This window comes from Odocoileus virginianus, chromosome 3 (assembly GCF_023699985.2).
Source record: "Odocoileus virginianus isolate 20LAN1187 ecotype Illinois chromosome 3, Ovbor_1.2, whole genome shotgun sequence".
Lineage (NCBI taxonomy): Eukaryota > Metazoa > Chordata > Mammalia > Artiodactyla > Cervidae > Odocoileus > Odocoileus virginianus.
This window is the reverse complement of record NC_069676.1, coordinates 40,597,983-40,613,756: the sequence shown is the minus strand read 5'-3', so window position 1 is coordinate 40,613,756 and position 15,774 is coordinate 40,597,983. Positions and strand designations below refer to the sequence as shown.

Here is a 15,774-nt window from a genome sequence, read left to right as displayed (position 1 = left end):
CCCTTAAGCAGTTTGCTGGACAAACAGGAGTTCTCCTTTACTAAGCCTAGAGATAACTAGTGGCAGGGTCTTCTTCCAGACAGGTGGGGGCAGGTCTTCCCCATCTCTATCCCTCTTTTGTGGGATTCCCCATGGGACCCTCTGAACAGCTAGGGATGATCCAGATGGTCACAGGGGGGAGAACTGAGGCTGATATGGACCCAGATCTGCTGCCCCCTGCCCCACCCGTGAGCCAGGGTGCCGGGTCTGGCCCGCTGTGGAGCTGGGTACCGGCTACAAAAGCACTGCTGCCTTTATTGTCCCCGCCCCAGAGGAACGGTGCTCCCAGACAGGACACCCAGCCTGCCCGCCTTCCAGGCCTCAGGCTGGTGCTGCTGCATTCCCACCAGGAAGGGTGACTGATATAAGTCACATCATGGCCAGGGGCCTCAGAGTCCTGTGTGGGGCTGCCAGTGCCCCTCTGGCTTCCACCTGGTAACCTGGGCAGTCCTGTCTGCAGGGAGGGCTGAGTTGGCTTCCAGTGGGCCGGGAGGGCCCCACACACACTCTCTGGTCCAGGCAGGGTGTTCCAAGCACTGGGAGGGCCCCTGCCTTTCATCCTTCCCCCAGAGCCACTGGAAATGCTGCCTTCCCGAACCAAACATCTGGAAAGGAGGAGTAGAAGGTGGTGAGAAATGTGGGTGAGCCCACCCCACTCTGCCCCCACCCAGCTGTGTTTGAGGCTGAGTGCTGAGCCCTCTAACATCCCAGCCCCTGCCCCGAGCCTGCAGGCCTTGCTGACTCCCGACCTGGGGGGAAAGGCCGTAGGTGCTGTAGCCAGGAGATACAGACACCAGAGGGATTCGTGGACCATACCCACGCCTCCCTCTGGGGGTAGGAAGGGGGCCGGAAAGTCAGAATCATCCTATGGTCTCCAAGCTTCTGGGCCTGAGCCTGCAACATGCTGGGGTTAAAGGGGCCATCAATCCCGCTCAGGCAGTCGCTGGCCCTGAGCCCAAAGCCCCTGGTTCACCTCAGTTGTCAACCCACTCTCTTCTCTGCTCTCCCTGTGTCTGGGACACTCTTACTAGGGCTGGGAGCTGGAGAAGCAGTCTCAGACCCATCCCGCAGCTTTGGTAGCACCTGGCAAGAATCCTCCATCTCTGACACTGATCCTGGCCTTCAGTGTCAGGCAAAGAGGAAGTGCTCACCTACTCCAACCATGCAGCTAGTTCCCATGTTAAAGAAATGGGAAACTGAAACTGTGAGACAGGGGCCTCAGATGAGGCCACGCAGCCTGTGACAGCAAAACAGTGCTCACTCCAGGCCCACCCCTGCTGCTGGGTGCTGACTATGCTGAGCACAGGCACAGGTAATCCACCTGACTCTCTTCCTGCTGATCCCACCCCCAATCCACCCAAGGAGCCCCAGAAAGTGTGTAGAGTGCTACCCTACCATCTCAGGTTCCTCGTCTCAAAGACTGTCTCCTCATCACTGTCCATCGAGGTCATCTCGGTGGGGTCCTCGGTGTTGGCCAGGAGCCCGTACCGCCTCCTCTGTGGCTTTTTCAATCTGAAAGCAGGCCCAGGCTCACTCAGTGACTCTCTCACAACCTCTCCATGAAGCTGCTGACCCCCTGTCCAGCTTCCCACCTTTCCCCATAATCCTCCTCTGCATGACTCCCAAAGCCTTGCAGTGTACCTTCCCGGCCTAATTGCACTTCTTCTCACAATGGTCACAACCATCATCAATTGCTCTTATATCAATAACAAAAGGTGGACATCTCCCTTGGCAGGCCCCCGAGCTAGGACCCTTGGGGGGGGTGGGTTTCTCCCACTATACAGATAAGAAGACTGAGTCTCAGAGAAAGTATTAGGGTTTGCCAGAAACATCAAGTTGAGAGCTGTCTCAGATAGAAGCTCTGGCTCCCGACCACCACCAGGGAAATCGCGAGGTCTCTATGATGGATACAGCATGCACTGACATGGAGACAAGCATTGTGCACCCACAGCAGTGTTCGAGGAAGACAGAAAATGCCCGTTGAGAGCTCCTGAACATGGTCAGCTCTGTGGGACACAGGCTCTCTGGAGATCAACCCCAGAGAGGAAGCCAAATGCGGAGGTCAGGGGCCCGAGGAGGGGCCAAAGGGCCCGCACCAGGCAGGGGGTATGCCTCGGGAAAAGCAAAGTGAAAGAAAGTGAAGTCGCTTAAGTTGTGTCCAACTCTTTGCGACCCCATGGACTGCAGCCTGCCAGGCTCCTCCGTCCAAGGGATTCTCCAGGCCAGAATACTGGAGTGGGTTGCCTTTCCCTTCTCCAGGGGATTTCCCCAACCCAGGGATCGAACCCAGGTCTCCCGTATTGCAGGCGGGAAAAGCAAGAGGGTCCTCAACTTGGGGGAGCATGGGCAGAACCTAGACACCTATAATCATGGCCAGCCCTGGACTGAACAGGAGCAGCAAATCACAGGGCCAGGCTCCGGTCTGGCACCGGCCGGGCTGTGAGCATTAACTACAGGGAACGATGCGGCCAGCCCCGACTCGCAGACGCAAATTGGACTGGTGGCGGCGACGCTCGTCGCCAGGCTGGCGGAGCCGCATAATGTTCCGGAGACTCCCGGTGCCCTACGCAACCCACAACCTCTCGCCTCCGTGGCTCCCTCTGGAAAACTAGCGGCAGCACCCAAACTTCAGGGGCGGGGGACGGGGGGCGGGGGGGGGGGGGACAGCGCATCACGTGACTTTCTTACCGCACTCACCCAACCAGCCACGTGACGCTGGCGCACCGGGCTTCAGGCGCCTAAGCACGTGGGGCGCGAGGCGCGCGAGGATTGGCTGCGCCCGGGCGGCGGCGGCGTGCGCCTGACGCACCTGAATGCCCGGATGAGGAAGTAGAGCGCGGCCAGAACGATGAGGCCCGTGACCACGTAGAGAGAGCGCAGCAGTGGCGAGCCTGGCGGCCGCGGATGTGTATTGTTGTACGATGCAGCCGGCTGGCTCCCGTTCGTCACGACGGGCGGCGGCGGCAACGTGGCCTGTGGTGACGGGGGCGTGTCTTCGGCTCCGCACAGCAGTGGCGGCAGCAAGAGCGCCGACAGCAGCAGGAGCCGCGGCGGTAGCAAGCGCGGCCCCATGGCCCGGCGGAAGCGCTGGTTGCGCCCCGCCCCACTTTAGGCGCTGTCATTCAATGGCGCGGGGCAGTCTCAGCCAATGGGATTCAGGGGCGTGGCTTCGTAGCCGGAAATGCCTAGCCACTCCCCCGGCCGTTCACCTCACTTCACCTGGGCTCATGTTTCCCCGCGTCCCGAACCGGCTGGCTCCTCGCTCAGCCTGTTCCCGAGGGCTCGAAGCCTCAGTCCTGTCCCCCGACCGGAGCGTGAGCACCGCGGCCGCCCCGCACGCCACGTCGGGAGCGGGTTATTGGGAACACCTACCAGTGTCAGGGACTTTGATGCGGAGGCAGGTGCTACGGGATCCGGCGGGTCTCCCTCCCAGGTGGGCCCTGGGAACACTTGCGTCCCCACCCAACTCGCCCTGGGCTACGGTGACAGCTGCGCGGTGGCACACTGGGCCTGATCCTCCCATGGAGGAGACATCCAGGCCCCGAACCTGCACATCCTGCCTTTGGGGGCGGGGGAGACCAGAAGAGACCAAACACATCCCGTGGGAGAAGCAGGGAGTTAAGCCAGTGACCTGGACCTCACAGGGCCACACCCTGATCGGAGTTGATACAACCAGCCCAGAGCCCGAGGCAGTGGAACCACGGCTCAACCCTAAGGTTCTGCACCCCAAGACGGGGGCAGAAAGCAAGCAGCTTGGGAGCAAGGCCACCAGCCCCGTGGGCTGTAAAGATTAAGATGCCCAGGGTCACTGCCAAGACCTCAGCCTGGGCTCTGGGAGAAATGCCTGCCCTCCTGGGATGGGGGACCCAAGGGACCACCTCCTCCTCTGCTCAGGCTGGCCACACCCTCTCAGACCCTGAGAGAACAGTCCCAGGGGAACTGCCCAAAAAGGCAATGAGCTGCCAAGATGGTCTTCCTGGTTTGATTCCAGCTCATGCCCAGAGGAAGGCTGAAATAGGTTTTCTCCAGTGGACTCTCCACCACACCCCTTCCATCTGGACCACCCCTGCAGAATCGGTGTCCACCCTCCACACCACGCCCCAAACGAGACTCAAGATTTGTGGGTGGACACACCATCCCTTTATTCAAACGTGACTTCCACGCTTTCTTGTCACATCGCGGGTGAGGACCCATCACCTTGCCAGCACCACAGGCCTGTCCTCTGGGAGCACCTTGAACCCCGTGCCCCAACCTTGCCAGTAAAACATCTGCTGAAAAGATAGGAGGGATTGGGGGGAGCACAAGGGCCATTCCAGCAGGAGGCGAAGATGCTGTCCCCAATGGATCACGCTGCTGGGAGGGGAGAACCCACTGCAAGGGCCTGGGCCAAAGGGCCACATGCCTCCCGCCCCAGGAAGCACTTACAGGCGACGGGCTGCGAGGGCAGGCATCCGTGCCTCTGGCTCGATCCTGGGTAGAGTCCCTCCTGGGACAGGAACCCCAGGTCAACACTGTTCTCAGGCCACACTTCCTCTGGGTCACACTGACTTCCATTCAACCTGCCAAAGCAAAGAAGTGTTAGCCCTTACCCTCTGGCAGAGCTGAGCTCCCCTCCCTGCTTCCCCCAGAACAATCCACAGCTCCTAGGAGGGTCTCAAGCTAGTCATCGGGGCCAACCTGAGGCCCCGCCATGGGCAGGCCTGAGCCTTTCAGATGGGTCAGGCTATCTTCCACTCTTAAGCAGAGCCAGCCACCCACTTGGGACGGAGCTGCTTAGAAAACGGCACAAGCTCTGGGAAAAATGTCATGGCAGCAGCAGACACCATAGAGAACTAGTTAGCAGTGTGACTTAAAGAGGTCTGGAAAAGACAGTCAACTGATGAACAAAAAATTCCAAAAGGCAGGGCATTTGGTGGTCTCCAATCCTACTAGCGGGTGGAACCTACCAGTGAAGCTTAACTGCTCAGGCTGCTCGCCTGGCTGCAGGTGGGGAAGGGCAAATGGCTGGGGCCTGCCTTTGGTTCCACCTTGTTTTTATTTAAAAAAAAAAAAGAAAAAAAAAGGAAAAAAAAAATAGAAAAGCAAAAAAGTCAAAGGAACATTCCCCAGGTGATATGGCTTTCCTTTCATATGAGCGCCCGAGAGAGGAGGAATGCGGACGAGCAAAAGGAGTTACCTCGGTGACAGGACTATCTCCACATATGAGCTAGCCCAGGGAGCGGCTTGCGTCTCAGAGGGTTCTGTTGGGCGCACAACACTTCTGTCCTCCGAGGGGCTGCAGCTTCCATAGGCTAGCAGAGAATGCTCAGAACTTGTAAAGCAACAGCAGAGCTAGCTAATGAGCCAGTCAGTCTGTGGTCACCCAGGGACACTGTCTGCATCCGCTCGCTCTCTGGCCTGATTCTAGATTAAGGGGCTCAGGGTCAGCGTTGGGCGCCCCCATGTCCACTGTCCCTGCTAGGCTGCCCGCCCATCGAGCCCTCCAGCTGCCATGGCCAGAAGAATCCCGGGGCTGCCCTGCAGTCCGAGAGCCCACTCCCGTCACCCACCTGCTCGCCTAACTGGGTGGGGGCAGTCGGCGGTCACAGGGGCCCAGCCAGCATCACTGGCTCCACCTTCCTCCTCTAGCTCTGGGAGCTGCAGGCAGGATGGCAACCCTAGTCCTCTAGCTGCCCGCTCTGCTCTACTTTGCCTGCCTCAAGCTGGCAGCAGGACGCGTGTGGTGTGATCAAAGGGAGATGCTCAGAGCGAGGTTCATTCAGACAGTCTTTTAATCAGCTTCGTGAAGCCAAAGAAAACGGCATACAAGGATTCCTCAACCACTTCAAATACAACAGTGATGGCATATGTGTATGACTTCCAGTAAAAAAGGACAATATAAACACACATTGTCAAGAACCTCTTGGGGACTGTGGGTCGCCCAGGACAGGCGGGCAGCCCGGGCACCTCCACTGCCTCCTGCACGGTCTGACCACGCTACACTCAGAAATGTTACACCAAGTTGGAAAAAAGCCACAGCTTGCTCAGCTTCCGACAAAGAGAGTGGATCCAGAGTTCGTTCAACCTCAAAAAAGAGCAACCTCACGGGGTTGACCCCACTGAAAAGAAACGAAAATGGCAACACAACCAAAAACAAAAACAAAACCCTCACAACCCCCAGTTATTTTCTAAAAAATCTCTTGGCTAGTGGTAAAAAGGCTAAAAGTAAAACTGGAAGTGCTTTTCAAAACGATTTAAAAACCCTTAAAAACAGAATGCACTTCCTTAAAAAGCAAAGGGCAGCAGTGAGGCCATCTGGGGGTCAGAAGCAGTCAGGCTGTGTTTGACAAGATCAGAACCAACAAAACTACAGAAGTGGGCACAAGGAGGCGTGGTCACTACACACTAACGATGCAGCGGCGCTCCCCAAATCCTTAAACACACAGCCATTGGAAGGACGATCTCGAGCAGGAAGGATTTTTACTCGTTGTGTGTAGCTGAGAACAAGAAGCAGGCACAGTGTAAAGGCGCGGAAGCAGACGGCAAGAGGCAGCAGTCCACGCCTGGCCCGGCCCTGGGGGCCCAGCCCTGCAGCCTCAAGAGCAACCAACCCCCCAACAGCCGAGGGTGGCGGTGGCCCACACGCACGGATGCTGCCTGCCCACTCTGCTCAGAGGCCCTGGATCTCCCTTTTCTCCTTGGTCAGTAGAAGTGGCTGCTGGCACCAAGACCCGAGAGGGCAGTCTTGTCCCTTACAGGGTCAGCAGAGTAACCAGCTCTGATCGAGACTGGCAGAGCGCACTGAGGCGCGCTTAACTCCCACCACCAGCCCTTGGAGTGCCACTTACCATAACTGTCGTAGCTATCTCTGTAGGACCCGCCAGAGCTCCGGTCGTAACCGCCACCCTGACTCCGGCTGCAAGGACAAAGATGGGCATGGAGGGCACCTCAGGGGGTTTCCACCAGCCCCCACCCTCTGCAGGACCGCTGCCCCACCTGCTATAGTAGTCTCTGGAGCTTCCATAGCCCCCACTCCTGGACTCGAACCTGCTCCCCCCATAGCCGCGGTCCCCACCTCCTACAGAGGGCACAGAAGGAAAAGTGTCAGCTCCTGCAGCAATGCCCCCCACCTCATCCCCGCAGGTGGCACTCACCTCTGGAGAAACCACGGCCCCGGCCCCGGCCCCCGCGGAAAAAGCCCCGGCCTCCAGCAGAGCCACCTCGGTATCCACGGGATCGGTTATCAGATGACTTGCCTGCCTGGTCCACCCGGATCTGCCGCCCATCCACAGACTGGAGACCAAGAGTGAACACGGTAAACCTCTGCACCTCCCGCCCTTGGTCTGCAGCCCAGACCCTCCGGACCCCAAAGTGGCCACCCCTCACCTTCCCATTCATAGCCATCATGGCGTCCTTGGCATCGTCGATGTTTTCAAAGGTGACAAACCCAAAGCCCCTGGATCGCTGGGTCTCCCTGTCTTTCACGACCACCACTGTGCAGTAGAGAGGTCTGAGGTCAGGACCCCGCCCTCCCTGTGTGCAGCCCTGCTCAGCCACCTCCTCTGGTACCAGTCTCACCTTCAGAGATCTGTCCGTACTTTGAGAAGACCTGCTCCAGTGACTGCTCATTGGTGTCAAAACTCAGCCCTCCGACGAAAAGCTTGCCCTCATCTGATGCCATGGTGGCCTGAGGAAAACACCATTGAAATACTCTGAGGTCCTGCAGGGGCTTCCAAACTCACCCCTCCCTATTTTACTTTATACAAGTAACATATGCTCATGGGGGAAACCGTGAGAAATTATTTTGCTGCCCTTTAACTGTCCCAAGCCCACACCCAGTACTTCATCTCAAACAAGCCCTTAATCCCTTTATCACTTCGGGCCCTTTGCCTCTACTCTGAGCGTGGGCCAAGTCGACCCCTTTCAACCAATACTCGGAGCTCCAAAAGCTGGGTCCACACCGCGGTTCTGCCGCGCTCGTCAGTGCTACTTGACCATGGGGCCCCCAAACTCCAGCCTGGTCACACCCTCACAGGAGGTTTAACACTGGACCCTTAAAGAAGGCATCGACCACCACTGCTGAGTGCATCTTGGCTTCCGCACTTTGCAAACACCGGAGGACTAAGTCCTAACCAGACCATCATGGCAGAGTGCTTGGTCCACTGGATGGTACTGTGCAGGGAGTGGCGGGGGAGTGGGGGCGGGGGGCGTCTGCGCTGGGATGCCAACGCAGGGCGGGATTGTGGGGCGGTGCTTAGATTGACCCTTTATGGGACACAGGCTTCCGTCGAGGAGCCAGAAACAGGCCACAAAGCGACCTGCAGCCGCGAAACTAGGACCCAAACTTAAGCCGTGGGTGGCAACAGTGCTGTGTTGCCCTCGCAGAACGCCAATAGGAAAGCGGGGAGGAGCCCTGGTCCGGCCACGCCCAACATGCGCATGCGCCCCCGCGCGCGTCCTGCGCCACTCCATCCGGGCATTGGCGCTCCCGCCATTTCGATAGGCGCCGTCTCGCGCTCGCGGCCGCCATTTTACGGAGATGTCACGCTCGCGGCAGGCCTGGCCCACAGGGAATGCCGTCCGGCCACGGCTCTACCCGGTCTACGCTGCCCCTCGCCGCTGGCGGGGCGGACTCCACCCCGTGCGCGCCCTGGCACCGCCCCCGCCCAAGGGCGTGCCGCCACCGCCCCGCCCAGCTAGCCGCAGGCCGCCCGCCGCCCCGGGCCCGTGGAGCCGGTGCCACCAGGGCCCTCACCACTGAGTTGGGCAGGTCCCTGGCGCAGGCAGGAAGACAGGACAGCAAAACGACCCGAGCCTCCTAACGCGCGAGTGAGGAGGGGGGCGCTGTGCGCCTGGACTTATATAGTTCGCCGCCAGGCCCCGCCCCTGGGCTATCCTCCCCGCGCTGCGCCGGCCAATCCCAGGCCCTGGAGACCGTGGCTGTGCCTCATATTCATGAGCTGGGGGGCCGGGCCTGTAGCGGTCCCGCCCCCTCCCGCGCGTGGGCGCTGGGCACAGGGACGCGCGGGGTCCGCAGTTCCCAGCCAGTGAGTGGGGGGCGGGGCAGGTTCGCGGCGGGGCGGAGCGGACCTACTTCCGCATGCCCGCCCCCTGGCCTGTGGCGGAGAACAAAGGGGCTCTGGCGAATGCTGCCAGAGCATCTCCTGGGAACCTTCTGGGGGTGGCTGAAACCCCCAGTTTTGCGGTGCTCCAGCAATTACCGACTAACCAACCTCACTTAGGTACCCAGAACCACCCGAGATACAGTTTTCAGACACCCCACCTTCATCTGAACCCCGGCATCAGTCCTTATAAACTTGCCAACCTAACGGACAACCCGGAACTCCTAGAACCTCAATTCTCCTGAATACACCACTTCATGTGGTCAGCCCCAAAGCCCGCCCAAACCCTAACACTGAGACAACTCCATTTATGTGGACCCCAGTATTCTCCACGATCCCAATTCTTCCTGCTTCCCAACTTTGTTCCCTTACAAATTCCAGACTGCATCCACACCTAATTCCCACCCCAATCCTGACTTCACCAGGTCTGGTAGGTGGCACCCACAATCCCACAGTCAGCCGGCCACACATTTTTGTGCATCCCAGGCTCTAGATTGCAGGCTGACCTTGACTGGCTCTGTGCCCAGCCCTGGAGTCTCCACTGCACCCCAACATTCAGCTCAGCCCCCAACTTCACTGTGTGCTCCAGCCCCCTCCCTTCTCCTCAAAGAACACTGTTTTGCACACCTAGAACCCACTCACTGCCCATGCCAGGGGCGTGCCAGTTGGCTCCTCCCCATGAAACTTTTTCCTGTCTGGGGTTCCCAACACCTCTGCTATTGCAGAGATATTCACCACCAAGGCTGTTCCCAGTTTCTCCTCTTGTCACCCCTTTCCCCCTGCCCAGGCCTTGGCTCATATTACCTTCTGTGGCCCTGAACCCTTCCATGGGGTGCAAGAAGCTAATGCAGACCCCTGCCTCTCCAGACCAGAGGTCCAAGGTAATACTCCTGCTCCAGACGGTCTTCAAAGGCAGACATTCTGCTAAAAGTTAGAGGGACTTGAGGGACTTCGCTGCTGGTCCGGTGGTTAGGACTCCCCACTTCTTATGCAAGGGTGCAGGTTCAATCCCTGGTCTGAGAACTAGGATCACATATGCCCCAAATTGAGGCTTAAAAAAAGAAAAATTAAGAGGGAATCCGAGAAGAAAGACCTCACACACATACCAGGCAAGCTCCAGGCCTCCCCAAGCCCCACACTCGATCCCACGCTCGGGTGGGTCTAGCTGACATAGTAGGCACGGGGGTATGGACACTGTCTCCTGTGACAAGGTCGCTGGGACCCCTCCCAGTTTCAGGCAGTAGTTCATGACTCCTGGCAGCCATCTCTCTGCGCCTCGTCCCCCACACCACAGCCCCCACCATACAACTCTGTCAGCAGCAGCAGGAGCTGCTGCGTCAGCCACTCACGCAGGGCGGTTATTAAAAGGAGCAGAGGGACTCATCGCTCAGCTCCCCCTCCCGCGGCGCCCATGGTGGAGCCGGAGGGCTGGGCATGCCCAGCCGGAGAGTAATCCCCCCTCCACCGGCGTTCTGATCTGCTCCCCCAGCAAAGTCAGGTCGGCGGCTCCTGGCCCCAGCCCAGGCGACGGGGGCCCCGGACTCACAGGGGACCCTCATCACTCTTTGCCCCCGGTCCCCACTGTTCTGTGGTTCCTAATCTGCCTTCTCCTGGTTTTATGAAGTACCTTGGTTCATTCATTTTTCCACCAGCAGTTATTCAGCGTGTACTTACTATGAGACTGTTGCTTGGTACAGGGCTGAGTAAGTACCCACGACTGTCCTGGGTTCCCACGGCAGTGTGGACCTATACCTGTGGATACCTGTCCTCAGGTGCGCCTGCCCCGGGCACAGTGTGGGAAGTGTGTGCTTGCGTCTCAGGTGTGATACCTGTATCCGTACCTGGCTGCCGGCGTGTCCCTGTGACTCAGTGTGTAACAAGGACTGTTTGTCCCCGTGAGCGGCGGGGTAGGGAGGGTGGTCGTAGGGGGCTGGGACCACCTCGCTCCCTGCCTCGGCCCTGCTCCACGTTCTCCCCGAGGACACAAGGGGGCGCTTCGGCCTCGTTGTAAGCCTGGCCAGGGGCTCCCAGACCCGCCTCGCGGTCCAGTCGACTGCCACGAGCATTGGCGTGGGAGGGGGTTCCCGTCCTGCCCTCAGGCCCCCTCCATCCCACTCCTCCGCCAGAGCGCTTGGGGTGGTCGGGGAGAGGGGGCTTAAAATAGCCTTGGGCGGGGGCGAAGCTGCTATTCGCGGCCGCGATGCGCGGCTTGCCGCCTGACCGGCTGGACGCGGATTAAGCCGAAGGTCTACTGCACACTCACAAGACGCTCCTCCACAGGCGCCCGCCCGAAGACCACCCCACTTCCTCGGGGCAGGACATCTCACCCACTCGCGTTGCCACGGAGACGGGGGCGTGGCCGCTGCGCTCCCGCACCGAACCCCCAGGCCTCCCCGCTGGGCCCGGCCCGCCGGACGCCGGGTCCTCCCCCGACCCCGGCTAATGACCGGGCGGGAGGCGGTAATGAGCGTCTGGGCTCGGGTCGGGCGTGGCCGGGATGAAAGGCGCGTGGAGGGGGAGAGACCCCGGGGCCGCGTAATTACCGCCCCCTCCCGGCCGACCAGGCGAGGGCCGGGCCGGTGCACCTGGCGGCCGCTTGGCGGGGGCGCGGAAGTGGGACGGTCCGGGCAGAAACTCCAGCCCGCCAGCCTGGCCCAGATCCCCGGGGCCCAGAGCCAGGGAGGGAGAAGTGGGGACTGGATGTATGTGTATGTTGCCAGGTGTGGTGCACATGTGTGCCTCTGGGCAAGGGACCCGTGGGTGCAGAGATGGAGAAACAGGATCTGAGGACCATGCCTGTGTGAGCATGAAAGTCGTGCTGTGTGCCCGTGCACATGGGTGTGGAAGTGTGTGCACAGAACTCACGTGTATGTGCAGTGGCATGGAGGTGTGTGCATGCGTGTGCACACATGGAAACATGTTTGCATGGTCATTTTCTATGTGCAAGAACAGAGGGGTTGTGCACAGACCCCAAAATATGTGCAAAACCAGGATGTGGAATCAGCCCAGAAGGGCTGGGTGTGCGTGACTCAGGGGACCAGAACTCCCAGATCATATGTGCCCATGGCTGGTGGCGTGTTGTGACTCATTACCCTGGGGTGGGCACATGCCTTGTGCTGTGTCAGCAGCAACCAGGGCCTCTAGGGCAGAGGAGGGTGACAGGAAGGAGGCCAGAAGCCCGGAAGAAGAGGTTAACTGCCCCCCATTTCCCACCTGCATGCGTAGGGGGCACATGTGAGATCCCTAGGAAGCCCAGGTGGCTGCCCACGGTGAGTACAGAAGTTAGCTGACTGCAGCCTGGAAAGCTTCTGCTTCCCTCCTGTTCCTAGGAAGGGGCTTCCTGGTGGAGGGGGTCGTGGCGGGCACCTGGGTGGAGCTCCCTGTGACTCATGGCCCAGGAATGTGATGGCTGTCTCTCTTCTGCTCCTGCCCGGGTCCCTCATACCAGGAATACAACGGTCAGGCAGCTCCTGGACCATGCTAGTGACTGCAACCCCCACCAACTGCAGGCAGACTGTGAAGGGACCCAGGGGACACCTGGAGGCCCACACCAATACATGCATTCACTCATGAGACATATCAAGTGTGTGTGAAATGCTGGCCCAGTGCAGCCACTGCATGCTCATGGAAACCCCAAAGCTTCCCTGGGTTGGGATGCTGGGGAGGCAATACCTCCTGGGTTTCTGAGACTCAGGCAGGGCTGTGTGGTCCACAGCCCCACTGCAGAGGTAGGAGGAGCCGTCCCACTGAAGCGTGGATTCCGTTGACCTTGGCCCTATATACAGGCTCACTGCAGACACTTGGAGGGGACAAAGGACCCCTGACTGGGGCTGTAGTTTCCATGGCAACATTGGGAGTGGCAACCATGGAGAGAGCCCGCCCTCCTGGGGCAGCTGCCAAGGGCTCAGGAAAGACACCTCTGTGACCTGTGTGTCCAAGCAGACGTACATAGCAGCCTCCACATCCCTGCCCCCACACCCAAGCTGGCAGACACAGGTGCCCACAGGACTTGTCCTGCCCGCCGCCCATCCCCATCCCTCCTTCAAGGGTCAGCGACTGCCTGGGTGCCCAGCTGTGAGGGCAGGCAGCGTCTGGGCTTCTGTTTGAGCCTGGGGTACCTCAGCTGAGAATGGGTGCAACAGCAACACTTCCCTGGGTCAGCAAGAGTCATAGCGAGGCAACCAGGTCTCACCCTGGAGTGGCTCCTAGGGTCGTTTTTCTCTTCTTCCTCTGGGTCTTAGGCCGCTCAGGGGATGGTCCGCAGTGCACGAGGAAGCCCAACTTTTTCTGACGGTGCACCTACGCTCCTGCACCTGCCCACCCCAGTGGTCGCTTTGCTTGGCTGGGCCTGCAGGAGGAAGGGTGCGTAGGCAGTGTCTGTGGCTGGGGCGCCCCGGGTTTGGGTGCCGCCTCCGCTGAGCAGCGTCTCTGAGGGTCTGAGTTTGGGCTGCCTGATGTGACCTTCAATGCTGCGGTTTTTGTCAGGGAGGTCTTGGTCCTGGGTGAGAGCAGGTTCTGAGGGTCACACAGTTGACTGAGGTTGTGGCACCCATAAGTGTAGGTTGTGGTAGGTCTGGGACTGTGGGGGGCGTTGCGTATGGGGGTCCCTGTGCTACAGGCGAGATAAGCCTCTCCCGTGGACTGCAGAGCGGGTGCAGCACGCACGCGTGTGGGACGGGGAGGCGGATTGGTCTGGTCTGGTGGCAGTAAGGGGCCCTGCGTGGGCGTCCGGGGTTGGATTGATTCTCCTCGAGGCCCGTGGGTAGCGTTCGGGGTGTGGGCCGTGCACAGGGCAGATGTAGCCAGCCGTCTCCGGCCGGCTCAGCCTGCGGGCTCGCGACCTCCTTCTCCCGACCTCGTGGGGCCGGCCCAGCCCACATTCCAGAGGAGTTAGGGGGTGCCCTCTCCAGCCCCCGCCGGCTCCCGACCTCTCTGACTCCAGCTCAAGCCTTCCCGCAGTATCTCGGGAACCCACCACTGCAGCAGCTGGCTCCAGGGAGGGGCGGCGAAGCGGGGGCGGAGGCTGGAATGTACGCCGGGGTTGAGGGAGGGGGCCCCCAAGAGGGGGCGGAAGCGGGGGAGAGGTCGGGAGGAGGAGCCGGTGAGGCCGAGAATGGACGAAAATAGAGGGAGACCGCCGAGAGAGATGGGAGACTCCGACAGAAACACAGACAGACCCAGAAACCAAGAAAGGCGGAAAGAAAGGGAAACAGGAAGACACAGGAAAGGAGAACTCAAAGGGAGGAGGGGAAAGGCACACGTGGGTGAGGGGAACCGAGGCAGCAGGCCAGGGCTGGGAGAGGCTCCCGTCGGGAAAGGGCCCCAGGTGACAGCGGCCCCGCCCCCACCTGCGAGCTGGGCGGCTCACCTGTCCCGAGTGACACCGGAGGCTCCTTGTCCTCTGCCCGGCCGGGTGGGGGCGGCCGTGGGTGGGGCTGGAGGGGAGACTCCTGAATTGAGCCCTAGCACCCTTGGCTGTAGCTTGGCAACTCCCATTCCCAGGGCGTCTGGAGAGGAGGGCGTTCCCGCCAGGCCTGGGCGAGGGTGGCTGTGCTGGGGCACACGCCCGGTGTTGGGGGTGCTGGCGCGCCCCAGCAGGGCACCACTCACCCTCACCTCCCCAGGGACCTGGCTTCTCTCAGCGTTCCTCCCAAGCCACCCCAATGCCGCGTCGTTTGGCATTTCAAAACCGTGCAGCTAGCCCCAGTTATCCATTTGGCCGCCCCGCAGGGAACTCAGGCCTTGTCGGGCCTTGAACAAAAATACGTGACTCCAGTGACCTTCTCTTTCCCGCCCACAGCTGCCTCACCACCCCAGAAACACGGCCCATCTCTGAGGCAGCACCTGGATCCAGGCCTCTGTCTGGACTCCACACCTTGGCAGCCACACCTGTCCACACCTCCAGTGCCAACCCCCATCTAAGTGTTGGGGCTCTCTGTCCGCCCCAGCTAGTCCCAGGGGTAACCTCGGACCAGAGGTTTTGGCTCACATCTCCCCACCTGGCAAAGGTCACCCTGTTCCTACTAATCGCTGCCTTCTCTGAGTGGACTACTGGTCACAGCAAAACTGAGGCATAGCCAGGCAGAGATGAGGTCTTCCTGCCGCCATGACCCTTCCTGGGTCCCCAACCTCCGAACTCCCTGCAGCCCCCTTGCCAGACATCTCGCTGTGAACCAGAGGCCCCCTTCAGACAATGCCTCATCTGTCCCTTCCCAGGCTTGTCTAAGCAGAGCTCCAGACCAGACATCTCCTGGGATGTTCCGGCCTCTGCTCCTTCCACCTGCTCCTCCTCCTTGGGGTCCCCATCTCATCGCCCCCAAGCCAGATTTGAGGAATCATTCCTGTCGGGTCTTTGCCGTCGCCTTTTGTTTTAGGTCCCCCAAACTGACTTTCAGATGTTTCCCAAATGCACCCGCATTCACGTTTTCAGACATCTGCGCACGCCGTGCCCCCAACATGGGGGCACCATTTCCCTTTTCCTGTAGTTGGCAAACTCCTATTCTTTTGGCAGAGCCTTAGCCCAACTGCCCTTCTCCCTCTTCCCGCCCTGCGCTCCCCTAGCCAGGAGCTCGCGCACACAGGGTCGGGGGAAGAGACAACAGACAATGGCCGGGCTTGAAAGGCGGGTGCACGC

General features: G+C 60.1%; 2 protein-coding genes and 1 long non-coding RNA gene across 11 annotated transcripts; all 3 read right to left on the bottom strand.

Moving 5' to 3' along the window:
• Positions 1-11: 11 nt before the first annotated feature.
• Positions 12-3,207, bottom strand: FAM174C (family with sequence similarity 174 member C). Its single transcript, XM_020890347.2, has 3 exons — positions 2,849-3,207; positions 1,435-1,551; positions 12-644 (listed from the first exon to the last, which is right to left on the bottom strand). Coding segments are annotated over exons 1-3 (381 nt in total). The 5' UTR covers positions 3,112-3,207; the 3' UTR covers positions 12-643.
• A 604-nt stretch (positions 3,208-3,811) lies between these two features.
• CIRBP (cold inducible RNA binding protein) lies at positions 3,812-8,886 on the bottom strand. Of its 9 annotated transcripts, none has more exons than XM_020890341.2 (9): positions 8,774-8,882; positions 7,597-7,705; positions 7,405-7,511; positions 7,173-7,311; positions 7,015-7,096; positions 6,867-6,934; positions 5,216-5,330; positions 4,465-4,598; positions 3,812-4,310 (listed from the first exon to the last, which is right to left on the bottom strand). In XM_020890341.2, exons 2-9 carry the CDS (start codon positions 7,697-7,699, stop codon positions 3,949-3,951), a joined length of 1,110 nt encoding a protein of 369 aa, XP_020746000.1. In that variant the 5' UTR covers positions 7,700-7,705; positions 8,774-8,882; the 3' UTR covers positions 3,812-3,948. The 9 variants fall into 9 exon arrangements, with proteins under 9 accessions (XP_020746000.1, XP_020746001.1, XP_070321406.1 ...); XM_020890342.2 differs by having other exon boundaries at positions 3,812-4,307; XM_070465305.1 differs by lacking the exon at positions 8,774-8,882 and adding an exon at positions 8,052-8,201.
• A 3,455-nt stretch (positions 8,887-12,341) lies between these two features.
• Positions 12,342-14,698, bottom strand: LOC139034383 (uncharacterized). The gene is made up of 2 exons (XR_011486833.1): positions 14,509-14,698; positions 12,342-13,488 (listed from the first exon to the last, which is right to left on the bottom strand). It is a non-coding gene; the product is annotated as an uncharacterized lncRNA (long non-coding RNA).
• Positions 14,699-15,774: the final 1,076 nt, after the last annotated feature.